The 19917-nt window shown below is 45.0% G+C and overlaps 1 protein-coding gene across 1 annotated transcript in view; it reads left to right on the plus strand.

Annotated features, from left to right (window-relative positions):
* The first annotated feature begins 8289 nt into the window (after positions 1-8289).
* LOC135523156 (coagulation factor XIII A chain-like) overlaps positions 8290-19917 on the plus strand; it is a 28357-nt gene continuing 16729 nt past the window's right edge. The window contains exons 1-3 of the mRNA XM_064949880.1: positions 8290-8373; positions 11265-11450; positions 14857-15039. Coding sequence (XP_064805952.1) covers positions 11297-11450; positions 14857-15039 — 337 coding nt within the window. The 5' untranslated portion in view covers positions 8290-8373; positions 11265-11296. The remainder of the gene's footprint in view (positions 8374-11264; positions 11451-14856; positions 15040-19917) is intronic.

A 19917-nucleotide genomic window follows, 5' to 3' on the forward strand; every position in this document is an offset into this window, starting at 1 on the left:
TGGTTTCTGACCCCTGCCTGACCTGGCCTCAAGACTGCCTGTTGTCTGGTACTGTTTGGACTCTGACCTTGTTCATGAACTCTCGCCTGTCCCCGACCTGCCTTTGCCTACTCTCTTTGTTATAATACATATCGGACCCCTACCATCTGCCTCCTGTGTCTGCATTTGAGTTTCGCCTTGTGCCCTCATAGATACCATGAAGCTACACGTGACAACATTTGACATTTCATCACATGTGAAAGTGGAAATTCGATATTCACGTGAAAGTGAACAGTCACATGAAAAGGCAATTCCACATGCGAGAGTTAGGTTAAATGATCATTTGTTTTTCACATGACAGTTTTTCATTTCAAACTGCAATTTCTACTTGTGAATCTGCAATTCACATGTGAGGTGAAAACATTTATTTTCCTCATATGTGAAAATGTAGTGTTAAAGGAGAACTGTGTGGTTAGACAGGCAGAACCTCACCCAAAGAGCTGTGCATCAATGTGTGGTTAGACAGACATAACCTCACCCAGAGAGCTGTACATGTCATTGTGTGGTTAGAGAGACAGAACATCACCCAGAGAGCTGTGCATGTCAGTGTGTGGTTAGAGAGACAGAACCTCACCCAGAGAGCTGTGCATGTCAGTGTGTGGTTAGACAGACAGAACCTCACCCAGAGAGCTGTACATGTCCGTGTGTGGTTAGACAGACAGTACCTCACCCAGAGAGCTGTACATGTCAGTGTGTGGTTAGACAGACATAACCTCACCCAGAGAGCTGTACATGTCCGTGGGAGGTTAGACAGACAGAACCTCACCCAGAGAGCTGTACATGTCCGTGTGTGGTTAGACAGACAGAACCTCACCCAGAGAGCTGTACATGTCAGTGTGTGGTTAGACAGACAGAACCTCACCCAGAGAGCTGTACTTGTCAGTGTGTGGTTAGACAGACAGAACCTCACCCAGAGAGCTGTACATGTCCGTGTGTGGTTAGACAGACAGAACATCACCCAGAGAGCTGTACATGTCCGTGTGTGGTTAGACAGACAAATCCTTAAGAATAGATCATATAAATACAATAGAATGCCATGCCAGTTCTGGGACAGCTGAAGTTGTACATAATGTTTATGCTCCTTGTTCTACAATATCTGTGGTTGTAGTCTACACACAACTTATTTTCATTTGCTTGATTAAGTGTAGGCATGTCTTGAAGCTAATCAATATGATAGCCTACTGTCTTACAGCAGAAAATGTTTTGTCTTTGTAACACAAACACACCCATTGATTTTTTTGTTGATACATGTATCTACACTCTAGCTGGCCATGTTTGTGCAATGTTCATATGTAGCCTTGCCTGGCTACCCATTCTCATCTTTGGTTCTGATGGAGTATGACAGTTGAACTGAGCTCATGAGGCATTTATAAGTAATGTTCTTCAATGGGGAGATATAATTAATTCACAAGTCCAAAAATAGATTTAGCAACTGTTCAGCTAAAATAGTGTAAAAATCTTTAATCAATGACAATATGATTTCATTTGATCACTTAGTAACGACATTTCTATATGACCCCAACTGCGATTTGAACACACAGCCTCTGCATTAGCGGTATGCTGATCTTTCTGCTGTGCCACAAAGTCTGCACCATTTCCCAGAAGTCCTCTGTCCTCATTACCTGAAATACATATCTGTGTTGAGCAAAAGCATGCCATCTGCACTGCTATTTTAGTTATCAGTTGATTTGACTATTCTTTCATCATTGATTTAATTTTCTTATTTCAGCAATTTGAAGGTTTTCTGAATAGTTGTCTACTGTTTGTTGGGGATATTATTTTTTCTTGTGTGTATTATATAAAGCGAAGATTTTCCACATGTGAAATCATGTGTTTTTCCTGTAAGGGACCCCCTCTCCCCTAACTCTGGCCCCAAGAGCTGATTTCTCTTTAAATCGTTCAAAATGATCTATATGAAAGATTAGTATACAATTTACTCTATCCACTAGTAACGCAAAACCTACACAGCATATTCTCCAGTGTTAAGAATAAATAACTTAACACTGAGAGTGTTGAATATGTCGACCCATATAGACAACATAACAGTGTTAAATTAATATACCACTTAGTTAAAAACCTTGTTCAAATATTTCCCAGAGTGCCTTTCGAGTATATTGTAGAGATACCATCTATGCCTGTTTTTTGTTAAGACAGTGTCACGCCTTGGTCTGAGTATTTTGTGTTTTAGTTAATTAGTTGGTCAGGCCAGGGTGTGACATGGGTTTATGTTGTTGTATTTCGTGTTGTGGTTTTGTAGTTATTGGGATTGCGGCTGAGTAGGGGTGTTGCATAGGCTTGGCTGCCTGAGGCGGTTCTCAATCAGAGTCAGGTGATTCTCATTGTCTCTGATTGGGAACCGTATTTAGGTAGCCTGGGTTTCACTTTGTATTTCGTGGGTGATTGTTCCTGTCTCTGTGTAGTTTCACCAGATAGGCTCGGTCACTTTGGATTTTCTTTTTTCCTTGTTTTGGAAGAGAAGAAAACGAGCGCCATTCTCCTTGCGGAGATGGTGCAAAATACATCAACTCGGTCGGTCCCTGGGATTGGGCTGGCCAACACGATTCGTTTTGCTTGGAAGGAAAAGGAGTTGGAGCCTTTAGGACGGGAAACTTTTGGAAGGATAATATTGATGGGGATTCTAAAGTTGACGGTGAAGGACGTGTTTTGTTTCCAAGGCAACTCGTTGGAGGCAGCATACGACGTGGCACTATATACAGAGGAGAAACACGATGATATCCTGAGAAGGGCAAGAGCAGTGGGAGGTGAGAGGCCGATGAGCCACTACGAAATAACAAGCCTGGCGAAGAACAACTTTAGGGTTGTAACTGTCAACATTTACAACCCATACGTTAAAGATGAAGAGGTGAGGGCCTTTCTGGGGAGATACATGGATAACGTCTCCTCAGCTAGGCAGCTCAAAGACTCCCTTGGGTTTTGGAATGGGAGGAGAGGCTTCCAGGCCCTCCTCAGGGAGGACCCAAAGGGACATGGTGGCTACCTCCATCCTCCTGCTATGTTCTCCCTTGGGGCTGACAGGGGGACGTTGTTTTATGCACGTCAGCCCCCATTTTGCAGGCGCTGTATGGCCTACGGACACATTTTCGCCTCGTGCAGCATGATAAAATGCAGATTTTGTGGATCTGAGGATCGCGAGGGATTGTGACAAGCCTAAGACGTGCCATGGGTGTGGCTCGTCAGCACACCTGTGGCGGGGGTGCCCGGCCCGTCAGAGGTCATATGCGTCTGCGGCTGGGGGGGGGAGCAGGAGCGGGGGATGGGGGAAGAAGAGGAGGGGAAGGAAGCACGCCTCATGACCAGAGTACAGGTCCAGGGGAAGGCCACAAGGAAGGAAGAGGAGCAAGAAGCGGCGGATGGAAGAGAGAAGGAAACGGAAGGCACGGGAGTAGGAGAACCAGGAAAAGCGGCGGAAGAAGGCAACCGAGTGGAGGAGCATGAGAGAGAAGAAAGCGAGGGAGGAGTGGTGGAGAAGGAGACGGTGGAAGAGCAAGTGGACTGGGGGGAAAGTGCCCTGGTGGAAGAGATGAGGGGTATGGTGGAGGAGCTGGCGGGGGGGGGGTATCTCTCCACTGCCGCCATCACCAAAGAAGAGAATGAAGAGGAGGGTGCGATTGGCCGACAGTGAGGGGGAGGGGATGGCCAAGAGAGTGATGGGGTGGGAGAAACCTCTGGGTTGCTGCTGGTTTCCCCAGGCCCTCAACTTCGTTTGGGTGGGGACACACCTAACAAGACTCAGGACTGGGTACAGGAGGAGGTGGGGAGTTTTTTGTTTGGGGACTCAGCCTCCCCAATTTTTTTCCAAACCAGCTGCAACACTGGGGAGGGGGAGGATTGTGGGGGTAGACCCAGGGTGCAGGGCACCCGAGAGCCAAACACTATTCCTGCATCCTGGGATGGTGTGATGGAGGAAGAAGGGGGGATGTCGGGATTACGGATGGTGTTCTCACCAGTAGATATGGAGCAGGGGAGCATCGGGTGAGTCTCCTGTTTTTTTTCTGTCTGGGTTTAGATTTTGAGTGTATTACATGTTTTTATTTTTTCATGGAGTCTAATTTTACATTTGTTAGTTTAAATGTAAGGGGTTTAAGGGATTTTGTTAAGAGGAGGGCGGTTTTTAGTTATTTGGAGGGTGTGGGGTTTGATTTTTGTTTTTTACAGGAGGTTCACCTGAGGGATGGAGGGGATGTTAGTAGGTTTAAGAGGGAGTGGGACAAGGGGGAGTCGGTTTGGGGTGTTGGGGTGTGCACTCATCGGGGGTAGGGATTTTGTGTGGGCACAGGGAGGTAAAAGTGGAGAATTCCTTTGTGGTAATGCAGGGGAGGGTTATAGGGGTGGATGTCACGATAAGGGATTGTAAATTTAGATTAGTGGTGGTGTATGGGCCACAGGTGGTGGCAGACAGGAGGGAGATGGTGGACTGTCTGACGCCCCTGTGTGTCACAAATAGGAAATTAGTGATGGGGGGGATTTTAATACAGATTTAGGAAGAGTGCAGGCGCCATTGCCAGGCTAATGGCTTGCCATGGTCTGGTAGATGGTGGTCTGCACACTACTCCGAAAATGGACGGTCCTACATGGCGTAACTCCAGGGGGGTTGAGCGGAGGCTCGACTATATTTTTGTACCCAGGTCTTTGGGTAAGTTGTCTGGGCGGCTGTTGCCTGTTTTCTTTTCGGATCACGACGGGGTGCTCCTGCAGGTGGGGTCGCCTGTCTGCCTCTTTGGTAGGGGGTACTGGAAGCTAGATCGGGATGTGCTGGAGGAGCAGGCTTTTGTTGACGGGTTTTATGGTTTCTTTTGGAGGCTTGAGGGCCTCCGGTCCATGTGCGAGGTGGTGTTAGAGTGGTGGGAATTAGTTAAGGTGAGGATTAGGGCTTTTATAATAGGGTATTGCAAGAGGAAAAAAAGGGAGGAGAGGAGGGAGGTGGATCGTATCCAAAGGTTAATTGAACTCGAATACGAGGCAGGCAACCTCGGCGGGTCGTTTGACTGGGAGAGATCTGCAACCCTAAAGGCGCAGCTCAGGGAGTTGCAGGAGCGGAATGCTCAAGCTTTCCTGGAGCGTGCGCATAGTGGCTTTTTTTTGGTAGTATAGTTAGAGAACCAGAGGATATGGTCAGGGTGACAACTGCTAATTTCCAAGGTTTATTTAAGGAAAGGGAAATAGATGTAGAGCAGGGAAATGTGTTTTTAGAACACTTGTCCAGGCGGTTGCCGGAGGACATTAGAGAAGTGATGGAGGCCCAGATCTCACTAGAAGAGGTTGAGAGCGCTCTTAGGAGGATGGGAAAAGGGAAGGTGCCTGGGATGGAAGGGTTGCCGGCTGAGTTTTATCTCAAGTTTTGGGGTATACTTGGACCAGTGGTCCTCAAAGTCTTGAAGGCCATCCTCGTGACGAGGGTCCCGGGGGGATCAATGGCTGTTGGTGTGCTGTCACTTTTATATAAGAAGGGGGAAGTAACAGACCTTGGCAACTGGCGGCCGTTGACCATGCTGTGTGTAGATTACAAGCTACTTGCAAAGGTTTTAGCAGACCGGTTGCGCACAGCCCTTCCCTACGTTGTTCATGAGGATCAGACGTGCGGGGTAGAGGGCCGCTCTATTAGATGGAACCTACAGTTAATCATGGACTCCGTCGCTTGGGTTGAAGATAGAGGACTGCCTTTTATGGTAGCAGCGCTAGATCAGGCGAAAGCCTTTGATCGCGTGAATAGATCCTTTTTATTCAGAGTGTTAGGTCGATTAGGATTTGGGGAGAAGTTTATAGGATGGATTCGTACATTATATGTCGGAGCGGGGTGCCGAGTTAGTGTAAATAGTCACTTGGGTGACGTTTTTGACCTCTCGTCTGGGGTCAGGCAGGGGTGCCCACTCTCGGCTCTCCTCTTCGTTCTGTACATGGAGCCTTTGGGGATTTCACCCGAGCGTCGGGAGCAGTTCTGAACCATGCAAAGTCTTCCGTCAAGTTTTTGGAAGATGGTGCGGTAGAACGGATGTGCCTGGGGGGTTATCTCTCTGTGAGGGGGCCCTGAGGATTCTCGGGGTCCATTTTGAGACCTCCGGCTCAGCGACACTAAACTGGAACATGCGTATCGCAGTGGTACAGAGGAAGCTAGCAATGTGGAAAGCTAGGTATTTGTCTTTTATGGGCAAAGTCCTGGTCCTAAAGGTGGATGTGTTGCCGTCTCTTTTGTATTTGGCATACATCTACCCATTGCCGGCTTGTCTGAGGAGGCCTCTAGTGAGGCTTGTGTTTCAGTTTATGTGGAGTGGCAGGTGCGAGTGGGGCGCCAGGGCACGCATGATCTGTCCCATCGGGGAGGGAGGTAGGGGGGTACCACATTTCCCCCTCAAGCTGGACACAATTTTTGTTTCTTTCTTGTTAACGGAGCTTGCTCAGCCAGTGATACACCCGTCCGGTTACCTCCTGCGGGTATTTTTCTCGTATCAGGCGAGAAGCATAATGGTGTGGTCTAACACGGGTCCTCGGGCGGAACAGCTGCCGTGGCACTTTGGTCATGCAGCCAAGTGGCTGCGTGCGCACCCTGAGGTTGAAGTTGCCCGAGTAGGTTTAGATCATAGGCACCTATACGAGGAGGTCAGAAAGGCAGGGTGTCCGGCGCCTGTAGTGGGCATCTCGGAAGTGGTCTGGAAGGGAGTGCAGGCGCGGGGTCTGGACAACAGGCTCAAGGACCTGAATTGGTTGAGCCATCATAAGTGTTTGCCGGTACGTTCCATCCTGTACCGGTATAGTTTGGTGCAATCCCCCACCTGTCCAAGATCCTCTTGTGGCAGGGAGGAGACTGTGCGCCATGTCTTTTGGGACTGTGCCTTTGCCGGAGTAGTATGGGCTAGGGCACGGGTGTTGTTAGGTTTGGTAAAGGGGGATTTTGTATTGACGTGGGCCAGGTTAGAGAGGGGTGTAGGGAGAGCGAGAGGGACGGATAGGGACAGGTTTCTGCTCTGGCTTCTCATGAGTCTCTTTAAACGGGGGCTGTGGGAAGCAAGGCAGAACATGGTGAAGACAGGGAGAGATTGGGGGGTGGAAGGGATAGTGAGGAGGGTGGAAGGAGATTTGAAGGGGAGGATGAAGAGGGAGGAGAGGAAGTGGGGGCAGCATGCTGCTCGGGAGAGGTGGAAGGGGGGTTTAGGGCTGGGTGTCATTTAGATTTGTAAGAGGATAGATTAGGGACGGGGAGATAGGGAAAGGTATTTTGTAGGGTGACGGGGAGAGAAGATGCTCCCTGAGGTTCTGTTTGGGGTTTATGTTTAGTTTAATTAGTTGAATTAAAATACCATTATTTGAGTATGTATGTAAATTATGAGTTGTAAAGAATGAATGGTATTGAAGATAATAAATTATTTTTTATTTAAAAAAAAATAAAAAAAAATAGGCTGTACTTAGGTTTCACGTTCCATTTTGTTGTTTTGTATTTTGTCTCAGTATTTTCATGTATTCGTCATTTGTTTCATTAAACAACATGAGTAACCAACACGCTGCATTTCGGTCCGACTCTCTTGCAACAAACGAAGAACGCCGTTACAGACAGAGACATGGTTGTTGCATTTATCCGTTTCTGGTCCTATAAACGTCACCAAGTGAGATCCTAAGCAATTATGTTATCATTTAAAAAAAAAACTCATACAGATCACTTTGAACCAATATCACACAATTCATTATGACATTTCCCAGCATGCTCTATTGGTTCGTTTCAATATCTGTTTGTGCATGTACATTGATTCAATGGTTAATCATAGAGCTTAATAATTGGTAATTGTTTAAATAGTCCCAAATAGATGGTTCGTAGATGTTTAGTACTGTAAGTGTTCAACTAATTGTCAATATTTCAACTAACTATCCACTAACCTTAACTCTGCAAACTCTAACCATAAACCTAGCCATAACTGGAGCAAGCTGTTGTATATCAGTTGCATTTGGTAGTTTGAGTATCTGTAGATGGGACTAACCAAATAAAGTGTAACCTAATAAGGTTAATTTATTTAAATTCATGTCCTTTGTGACCTCCATTACTATTGATAATTTGTTTATATTTTAAGTGAAAAAAATCTTATGAAAGACAGAATTATGTTTTCAAAACAGTTTTCATTAAGGTCAGAACAACCTCATCTCAAAAATCTCCTGTCAGCAATGTTTTTCTTGGACTTCCCCTAAATGACACAGGATGAGAGTTGTCACTGACAGGGGAAGGTTTGGGAAGGGGAACTCTATGGTCTATATAAACACATGGGCGACATTCACTTGACATCTGTTGGCGTGACTCTTCCTCCAACTGCATCTCTACCTGAGCTTTTGAAGGTGAGTGGGAATTATCTTCTCAGTAGTTTGTGGGTTAGTTTCCTGGACACCAGATTAAGTCTAGTTCTGGACAAAAAGTATACGTCAAAGGAAATTCCCATTAAGCATGCTTTTTAGTCAAGGACTATGCTTAAATGCTGTCTGGGAAACTGGCCCTATTTTGTGACTGAAATTTGCTTGTAAATCTAATTTGCGACCAAAACTGTATGGCTGGATATGTATTTTTGTTATGTAGCTGGATCAAAACGTCATGTAGCTGGATCACTTGAACATCTTGATTGCATATTCTTGAAGGAGAGAAATATTAATATTTGCCATTCCCGATATTGACATGCTGTGTTCAAGCTCTGCATCATGATTTCCATAACAGACTATCTTCTTTCAGAAGAGTAACACTTTACATAAAGTTTTATGTTACAACGGTTGTATAAAGGATTGATACGGAGTTTATAAACTGTTAAGCCTTTTTTAACGATCTAACAATGTTTAATAAATATAGCAAACAGTTAATTAAGGTTCATTTATTTATTTCCTGAATCCTGAGCCTATACGGCTCTGGCTGGCAATAATAACATTATAATCAGTAACACTGCAGTCATATAGGCTGGATTGGAACGAAGACACAGAAATTCACATGCTGGTTTTCTTAAACCGATACTAACAGGAGATTACATGCACCTGCATGCTAAAATGAACTTGATTGCAACGAAAAACCCACACGAACAAACCAGCGATTTAGCTGATCTTACGTTGATACCAGACAGCTGCAACTTTCCTTGTCTATGCTCTTTATTCCCGCCTCCAAGGAAAAATATAAACCTATCAGGAGCATCGAAAACCGTAAGGCTGATGAACGTCAAATACAATATAGGAGTAGTAGGACTATACTTTATTCAAACGTTTCGTCTAAAATGGCAAAATAATACGTGTTCCGTTTGAAATAACTTTATTAGCCTATATTTTCATTTGTGAAAAATGATAGATTATATAACTCATAACTATTACTTGATTTAGTCACACATTTCAAATGTTTAAAGTGCAGGGATATTTCCCCCTGATCTTAAAAAGAAATGACTATACTTTTTAAAGATAAACTTTAATTAATGGATTACATAACTTGGAAACGACATGTGGGATAAATGACCACAGTAAATGTACCATGGTAAATGAGGAAAAACGTTATTTGAGTTGTATGAAAGTTTGTCAAATAGATAAATTGCCCTTAGCCTGTTTTAAAAAGTAGGATGAATTTGTTCTGATGATAATACTCACCAGATGACTAAATAGTCTTGAAAAATGTTGCCACCAATTAGGACTAAAAGATAACCCCCACATCCGATTTAGTGAGTGATAAATCGTGTCCATTGATGGTTGCAATTGAGATCAGCTGTGAGGTTTAATGAAATATTACCTGGTGTTAGTACACTGGTTCGTTGCAATAGGCCCACAAGCTCACTCTTTGCCAAGCACCAAAATAATAATCACAAAAGTCCAACCTTTGTGTTATAACTGTTTATTACAAATGTATAAAATATGTGAACACGAATAAGGAACAGTTAATGTAACTACTTATAAACCCTTTATAAATTAATACATTAATGTAAGGTGCAATCTTTTGATGTGTGTAGTTTATATATCATTCTTTAACGAAAAAACATAATACGCTAGACAAGGTGGGATGTTGGTGTCTGTAAAATTAATTATGTGAGAAACGGAGGAGGAAACACCTTTATATGCAAATATTGATGGATTTTTCAAAATCTAAAACAATTTGATCAATTAACCACAAAATTGATTTGTTGAAATATCTAAAAAAGTTTTGTTGAGCAAGAGCAGTAGCATCCGGAACATTGATGAGTAAATCATTTGGTGACATCTTGTGGTCTTAATGTGAATTACATGGGGGGCAAGTTACCTCCTAGTACCTTACATTGTAATGTCCTCCCACTACAATTTATGAAAGCTTGCAGTTTATTAGGCTACAGATGAAATAAATTATGATCTTGCTGTTGTGTCCATAATAATCTCATTATGTAGACTTTACCCGCACTGTATCTACAAGCTGTTGACTTGAACACACGTGCCAAGACCAGAGTGGTCATTTTTCATGACAAAACCAACAGTAGAGTTGAAAATGTGATACATGGAAATTCAACCCCTCAAGTTATTTTTATGTACACTACATCAGCATGCTAAGTCTTTTATCTGCAACAAGTCAATTTGATGGAAAGCTGGAAATTCAGTGGGAAATTGCGCATATGGTTTTTATGCAGATTTTAGAATATTCCTATGAAAATCTGTCGCCAATTGGATTGGAAACCGAGCTGTTGATAACAATCAAATCAGTGAGGTATCATGTTAGCTCATGAATATTGGTGTGCCTGTACCAGTGATTCCAGATTATTGTCTATCCTGAAATATTTCAATGCATTTTGATGTACTCTTGTGTATATTTCACAGATTAGTTTTTTTTCCATGACTTATGCCATGTTAATATGATATCTAAATGTGAGAGTGATGAACAAAATCAATGGGGGCCCCCTGGAGGTCATGTACTCTGGGCACAGCCCGGTCAGTACTGTAATTTTGCCAGGATTACTAAAAATGTACCCAGCAGTAGACTAATATACCAATCTAAAACATTTTAACTGACATGGGTTCATTGATGCACTACCAATTCTCATGTCCTAACTCTCAACAGTAAAGTTCCTGTGAGTAAGCACTTCACTGTTATTCTGCATAAAATTCGTTTCAATTGATTAATTTCACCCAGGTCCTGGGTACGGCCCTGGTTGCAATATGTTGTGCAATTATCATAGATACAAGTATTTGCTGCTTGTAATACAGTACATATCTCATTGACCATGTTTTTATATTTTTTTTATCTACAGAACAGCAAAAACTGTTGACCCCTGCTTTCAACATGTCTTCCTCTGCACACTGTTTTGGGACCAACTTCCTTGGGCGCCTTCAAAGCCCCATCTGTAGCTCCAACGCTGAGCAAGATGACCACCAACTTCCCAAGTTTGAGCACTTTGGGGAGGCTGTGGCAATTCCCCGTGGCCCCTACAGTGATGGTACAAGAGAAATAGAATAAGTGTTGTGAGTGTGTGTAGAAAAATAAATCACAATTTCTTACCCCAGTCCTTGGCTGTCTATGATAAATGAGATCAACACACATTACAAAGCAAATTCTTCAGTGTTAAAAAAATAAATAAAAAATAAATAAGAGCGTTAAATCAACCCTGAAACCATTGAGTCTGTGGACCCATACTGACACCGGAAAAATGTTAAATTAAGAAACTGCTTATTGTAAAGTCTTGCCTTCCGAGTAAACTGGAGTTACCACCCATAACAGCATTTTTTATTGTTTTGATTGAACCTTTATTTAAATAGGCAAGTCAGTTAAGAACAAATTCTTATTTACAATGACAACCTAACTCCACCCAACCCTAACGACACTGGGCCAATTGTGCACGGCCCTATGGGACTCCCAATCATGGCTGGTTGTGATACAGCCTGGAATCAAACCTGGGTCTGTAGTGATGCCTCTAGCACTGAGATGCAGTGCCTTCTAACGCTGTGCCACTCGGCAACCAGATAGATGGTTGCCGCATTCATCCACCAAGTGAGATCCTAAGCGCTAATACAGGGGCCTGAAACTCATAACCATGCACATCATTATTATATTTCCCACTAATGCTCTATTGCAGGTAGATTTTTCAATTGTTTGTTTCAGTATCTATGTTTGTACATTATTAATTAATTCGTCTTATGCTACTAATGACAAACATTTTTTAAACTAATCCACTATTACTTGGATATCTTGTACCCGTTACTGAAATCATTGTTCCAATTTAGTTGTTTTAGTTAGTCTTGTAAATTGAAAATAAGAATTTGTTCTTAACTGACTTGCCTGGTTAAATAAAGGTAAAAAAAAACATGCTTTGTCAATTTGTCCAGCAATTCTGAGTACTGGTTGCGGGTGATACTAATTTGAGGAGCTGGCTCTCCCTGCACTGTCTCTATTTTAAAAGGAATTACACATAACCTTGTAAATTAGCATAATGTGATTTTCATGTCTGATATGGCCTGTGAACTAATGATGTTACGTTTGATACAGTTAACTTTGCAGCAGGTTGCCGATGCCTGTATTTTAGCAGAAAAATGTGATCAATGACGTCTGAAGCTTTGTTTTGTCGAACAACCACCTGACATGGCTACAGTGAGCACGTGCTACGGCGCCACAAGCCTACACTGTGTTGATGAAAGCATCTAGTAATTAACCTATTTTCAACACAATTGTCTGGAAAGCCTCCATGCTTCAAGAAGCTTTGTTTCCCCATCACTACTGTAAACCATGAGTTTCAGATTTAGATTTGTTCCTAAAGGGGTACAAACACTTTTCACTGTAGTGGTACACTGTAAGGTCATCCTTTGTACCTTTAGTTATAAGTGCATTATAGTATCCCAGTTCATACGTCAGGCCACACCAGGCCTGCGAGTAGAGTTTCAAATTTCCAAAAAAATGTTTTTGAAGGATTTTGGATGTTCTGTTTCCAGGAAACTTCCAACCAGGGTTTCTGGAAACCTGGGAGTTTTGGGAAAGTTACCAGAATTTTGCAAACCTTACTGCAAGTCACATTATGCTGACTAGCAAAGTGATGTATAGTTAGAATAAGCAATAGTTAGATTTTTTTATTCACCTACAACCTGCATTCGGAATGAGTGCCAGAGTTAGGAACGTTGTGCGGAGACTACCTAAAACCTTTCAACTGCAACAAACATTTCTGTAATGAGTGCAAAATTAATTTATTTTAACCGCTATGATTAGTTTAGAAAAACGTACGCTATGTATCTATGTGTAGCATGAGATTAATCAATCAATCAATGAACCTGCACAAAAATAGATATTAAAATAAACAATTGAAAAAAATCTACCTGCAATAGAGCATGCTGAGAAATTATTGATAACTTCCCAAACTCAGTCTTAGAGAGCCCAAGCGGTGCACGTTTAGTTATTTGCCTTAGCACTGCCCAGCTGATTCAACCAATGAATTCATCATCATCATCATCATGCTTTGATTATTTGAATTATGTGTGGTGCTGAGGCAAAAACCAAAACGTGCACCCCTTGGGGTCCCGAGGACTGAGTTTGGGAAACGCTGCCATAGCGTTTGCGCAGGGTATTCTTTTTCTCTTTTACCAAAACTAATACCAAACCAATCAGGTGGTTGATTGACAAAACAAAGTTTTGGACATCGTTAATCACATGCTTCTGATAAAGTGTCAGAGGCACTGACACACTGCTTCAAAGTAAACTGCTTAGCGATTTTGACACATGCCTCTGAGCTTCGGTATCAAACGTAACATCAATAGCTGTATTAGGGTAAAACTAAGCTCTCAAAATAGAGCCTTAGGAAGAACATATGGTATTGTGCTATATAATATATATAAAAAATATATATTCACTTAGGATCTCACTTTTAGAAAAAGGTACTAAGTAGAACCATACATGGTTCTTCGGTTTGTCCCCATAGGGTGGCCCTTTTTGGTGCTGGACTGAATACTTTGCAGAGGGTTCGATCTAGAACCCTCTATGTAGGATTTTTCAAAGAACCCCCAGTATATGGTTCTACCTTGAACCCCCTATGAAGTGTTCTACCAATAACAATTTTATCATGTAAAGGTTCTTCCTAAAACTGTCTTCCTCAATCATCTAAACTGGAACAACCATCTCAGTACTACCAGATTGGATTTGTTTAGGAAACTGTATATAATTTATCTTTGTGTAGCATAAAATGTTTCAACCAATCAATGTGTATGCAAAAACACATTATAGGAAAACAAACCATTCTGAAAATAGTACTGCAATCGAGCATGCTGGTTAATATTATATACTGCTCTATGTGGAATCATTCTTGCCTTCTAAAGTACCATCAAAGAAACATTCCTGGCAAAAAAACTGTTCTTAGGATGTTGACAGTAGTTGGTAGAACCCTATCCCTCCACAAAGAACCCTTTTGGAACCTTTTCTTCTACATGTAGGACTTAAATGGATGAATGCAACAATCATGTCTCTGTCACTAACAAATACAGCCATGGGTGGTACATCTAATTTACTTGACTAGCAAGTCACTTTGGGATTTGTTTGAATAAGGCTTTACACAAAGCAGTGTATTAATTTAACACTGTTCTGGTGGCTAGAAGTCCACAGACTCAACTGTTTCCGTTTTGATTGAACACCGTGTTAATTTATTATTTTTTTTATCACTGGAGAATTTGCTGTGTAGGCCCACAGGTTTGTGGCGTGCTCGGCCGAGGTGGTCAGCAGAAATCCTTGTTCCCATTTTGACTTCACACTCAGACCACACATCCTGAAAAGCACCCTTTTTACCCAAAAAGTTTAATCCAAAAGATTTTACGTTTGTTACCTGGTTATTTACACATCATTATTTAGCTTGTGATCTCCTTATTTTGCAGCCACCCTGGAATGTGTGAGAGTGGACATGATGCAAAATGAGAACAAGAGCGACCACCACTGTCACTTGTACGAAGGCAAAAACAACAATCTCATTGTCCGCAGAGCCCAAGAGTTTCAGATGACCCTCCAGTTCAACCAGCACGTAAATCCCAGTGACAAATTCCAGATTGAGTTTTACATTGGTAAGACGGTTTTACACATTTCCACCAATGTAGTGTACATTCCTTTTAGCTGGATAAAAATGAAATGACATGCATTGCTTGCAGTGGCGTGCCGTGGGCCTGGGGCCTGGGCCTTCAGCGAAGTCCTACACAGTCTTACCCGAATTAATCCACCTCTTATTACCATCATTATGATGCCATGGCTCTAGACACTAAACATTTAGACAGAAACGGAGTATAACCAGGCATTGCGTCACCTTGAAATTGACATTTCTATTCAGAGAATAAAAGGGGAAGAGTACAATACCTTTTCATTGTGCAGCTTCGTTGCCCTGCATGCTTGTTCGTTGAGCTGTAGATCCACTCGGGTGTCCCCAAAAGTTTTCAAAAGCACCATTGCTTGTAAGTGCCCAGCCGTACTTTGGTGTCTCATTGCTGCCTTGGTTAGACAACTCAGGTTTGCAAAGCCAGTGTGGCTCCAAACACCAAATCGATCACTTGCAAATAATAGGCATTCCCAGCAGTACAGTTTGCAGTGCTTCTCGGGGGCCTGTGAGCCATTGATAGCGCTCGTAGTTGGAACTTTGAAAGTGGCGAACGAACCCCTTTCCCGCCTGTGACATTCTTTGTAGCGTCGGCGTCGACCTCTCCTGACAATGTCTAACTTTTCTTGAAAAGTTGGTCTTGAGAATGGCGTTGTAATTATATCCTCGACCAAATCGATATCTTCTCCTTCCGCCATTGTGGGTTGAAAAAACAGTTTAGTAGTACGCAAATGAATTTGTTTATCAATTTCAGTTTCCTAGTTCTGAGACCTGCCTCTCAATGTTGGTAATCCAATCAAAAGACGTGCACGCACTACGCCTGCTAGCTGGCTCCTGTGTAACACTGGAGCCAGCCAGCAGGCTTACAATAGCCAACTCTAAAGCTGATTGGTTGACACTAAATTTTAATTTCCATTCACTTTAAGCTACAAGCGCCCGCACTGTTGATTTTGAAGGCCTGAGGGCAGATTTTAGACCCCTGGCAACACATGATGGCTGAATATGATTGGATAAAAGATCTAACATAAAGACTAGCCCTCCAAATCTCAACCTGTGGCTGGAAGCAGTGCAACCAAGAGGAAAGCTATGAAATGAAGAGTGTAACTCTTACTCTGGGGAATAATTTAATACATATTTGTGGGAAAATATATATTTTTTAAAATGTTATATTCTGATGATGTTTAGGCCAGCAGAGAAGGCCTTGCTGGCCTCTGGCTGCTCCATGCAGACTGGCAGCTCCATGCAGACTGACAGCTCCTTGCAGACTGACAGCTCCTTGTAGACTCGCAGTTCCGGCTGCGCTAAACAGGCGGGAGACTCCAGCAGCGCAGGAGAGGAGGAAGGCTCTGGCTGCGCTAAACAGGCGGGAGACTCCAGCAGCGCAGAAGAGGAGAAAGGCTCAGACAGCGCTGAACAGGCGGGAGGCTCTGGCAGCGCAGGAGAGGAGGAATGCTCTGGCGGCGCTAAACAGGCGGGAGACTCCAGCAGCGCAGGAGAGGAGGAAGGCTCTGGCTGCGCTAAACAGGCGGGAGACTCCGTCAGCGCTGGAGAGGAGAAAGGCTCCGATAGCGCTGAACAGGCGGGAGGCTCCGGCAGCGCAGGAGAGGAGGAAGCTTCTGGCTGCGCTAAACAGACGGGAGACTCCAGCAGCGCAGGAGAGGAGGAAGGCTCTGGCTGCGCTGAACAGGCGAGGCGCACAGTAGGTCTGATATGCGTGGTGCTGGCACTGGTGGTACTGGGCCGAGGACACGCACAGGAAGCCTGGTGCGGGGAGCTACCACCGGAGGGCTGGTGTGTGGAGTTGGCACAGGATAGACCGGACTGTGCAGGCGCACTGGAGCTCTTGAGCACCGAGCCTGCCCAACTTTACCTGGCTCGATGCCCACTCTAGCCCGGCCAATACGAGGAGCTGGTATATACCGCACCGGGCTATGCACCCGCACTGGAGACACCGTGCCCTCCACAGCATAACACGGTGCCTGCCCGGTCTCTTTAGCCCCCCGGTAAGCACAGGAAGTTTGCGCATGTCTCCTACCTGGCGTAGCCATACTCCCTGTGATTTTTGGGGCTGACTCTTGGGCTTCCTTCCGCGCCGCCGTGCTTGCTTCGCCATCTCCATTCTCCTATACCCTTCTTCGCACTGCTCCAGTGAATCCCAGGCGGGCTCCGGCACTCTCCCTGGGTCGACCGCCCACCTGTCTATTTCCTCCCAAGTAGTGTAGTCCCGATATTGTTGCTCCTGCTGCTGCTGTTGTTGTGATATTGAGCAGACCTTGACTTGTGTTGATTGATGTGTTGTTAACTGAACTGTTTTTTTGGTAGCACTTTATTTTACAGTACGGAACATTACCAGGTATTTTTAAAATAAATTTCATGGTAACACAATAATTACACAGTAATAACTTGATGATTTACTTGCTTTGTTTCTTCAAGGCTCATTAAAACAAGAGCTACCTGTAAAAGCGTTCTTCGTTTGTTGAAAGAGAGTCGGACCGAAATGCAGCGTGGTGGTTACTCATGTCTTTAATGTAGAAGATAGCGATACATGAAATAACTTAAATAAATACAAAACAACAAACGGAACGTGAAAACTAATTACAGCCTATCTGGTGAACACTACACAGAGACAGGAACAATCACCCACGAAATACAAAGTGAAACCCAGGCTACCCAAATACGGTTCTCAATCAGAGACAACGAGAATCACCTGACTCTGATTGAGAACCGCCTCAGGCAGCCAAGCCTATGCAACACCCCTACTCAGCCGCAATCCCAATAACTACAAAACCCTAACACGAAATACAACAACATAAACCCATGTCACACCCTGGCCTGACCAACTAATTAAGAAAACACAAAATACTAAGACCAAGGCGTGACAGAACCCCCCACCCTAAGGTGCGGACTCCCGGACGCACCTCAAATCCATAGGGAGGGTCCGGGTGGGCGTCTGTCCATGGTGGCGGTTCCAGCTCGGGACGTGGACCCCACTCCATAAATGTCATAGTTCCTCCCCTTCGCGTCCTAGGATTGTCCACCCTCGCCGCCGACCATGGCCTAGTAGTCCTCACCCAGAACCCTACTGGACCGAGGGGCAGCTCGGGACAGAGGGGCAGCTCAGGACAGAGGAAGCCCAGCACTGAGAGGAAGCCCAGCCAGGCAGTTGAATCCGGCAGATCCTGGCTGGCTGGCAGTTCTGGCAGATCCTGGCTGACTGGCAGATCTGGAAGAGTCTGGTTGACTAGCAGATCTGGAAGAGTCTGGTTGACTAGCAGATCTGGAAGAGTCTGGTTGACTGGCAGATCTGGAAGAGTCTGGTTGACTGGCAGATCTGGAAGAGTCTGGCTGACTGGCAGATCTGGAAGGGTCTGGCTGACTAGCAGATCTGGAAGAGTCTGGCTGACTGGCAGATCTGGAAGAGTCTGGCTGACTGGCAGATCTGGAAGAGTCTGGTTGACAGGCAGATCTGGGAGAGTCTGGCTGACTGGCAGATCTGGAAGAGTCTGGCTGACTGGCAGATCTGGAAGAGTCTGGCTGACTGGCAGATCTGGAAGGGTCTGGCTGACTGGCAGATCTGGAAGAGTCTGGCTGACTGGCAGATCTGGAAGAGTCTGGCTGACTGGCAGATCTGGAAGGGTCTGGCTGACTGGTAGATCTGGAAGAGTCTGGCTGACTGGCAGATCTGGGAGAGTCTGGCTGACTGGCAGATCTGGGAGAGTCTGGCTGACTGGCAGATCTGGAAGAGTCTGGCTGACTGGCAGATCTGGAAGAGTCTGGCTGACTGGCAGATCTGGAAGAGTCTGGCTGACTGGCAGATCTGGAAGAGTCTAGCTGCGCTAAACGGGCAGGAGACTCCGGCAACGCTGTAGAGGCGGAAGGCTCTGGCAGCGCTAAACAGGCGGGAGACTCCGGCAGCGCAGGAGAGGAGGAAGGCTCCAACAGCGCTGAACAGGCGGGAGGCTCCGGCAGTGCAGGAGAGGCGAGGCGCACTGTAGGCCTGATGCGTGGTGCTGGCACTGATGGTACTGGGCCGAGGACACGCACAGGAAGCCTGGTGCGGGGAGCTGCCACCGGAGGGCTGGTGTGTGGAGGTGGCACAGGATGGGCTAGACCGTGAAGGCGTACTGGAGATCTTGAGAGCAGTGTTGGCACAGGACGTGCAAGGCTAGGGATGTGCACAGGAGGCCTGGTGCGTGAGGCTGGCACCAACTTCACCAGCCGACTAACACGCACCTCAGGACGAGTATGGAGCGCTGACCCAGGTGCCATCAAATCCCTGACACGTTCTGTCGGGCGAATTCCATGCAAAAAGCACCAACACAGCAACTCCCTCATTTCTCTTTCCTCCAATTTCCCCATTAACTCCTTCACAGTCTCTGCTTCGCTCACCTCCAACACCGGTCCTGGTCTCCTCCTTGGCTCCTCACGATAAACAGGGAGAGTGAGCTCAGGTCTGACTCCTGACTCTGCCACAGTCTCCCTGAGACCCCCCCCAAGAAATTTTTGGGGCTGACTCTCGGGCTTCCATCCACGTCGGCGCGCTGCCTCCTCATACAAGCGCCTCTCCGCTTTAGCCGCCTCTAGTTCCTCCTTGGGGCGGCGATATTCACCAGGCTGAGCCCAGGGTCCTTTTCCGTCCAGTTCTTCCTCCCATGTCCAATTCTCCAAGTGGTGCAGCCTCTCCCACTGAAGCTGCTTCTGTTGCCTCTCCTGTGGCTCCTGCCTGTTAACACGCTGCTCGGTCCGTGTGTGGTGGGTGATTCTGTAACGGCGTTCTTCGTTTGTTGAAAGAGAGTCAGACCGAAATGCAGCGTGGTGGTTACTCATGTCTTTAATGTAGAAGATAGCGATACAT

The sequence above is a fragment of the Oncorhynchus masou genome, chromosome 30 (assembly GCF_036934945.1).
Source record: "Oncorhynchus masou masou isolate Uvic2021 chromosome 30, UVic_Omas_1.1, whole genome shotgun sequence".
NCBI classification, from domain to species: domain Eukaryota; kingdom Metazoa; phylum Chordata; class Actinopteri; order Salmoniformes; family Salmonidae; genus Oncorhynchus; species Oncorhynchus masou.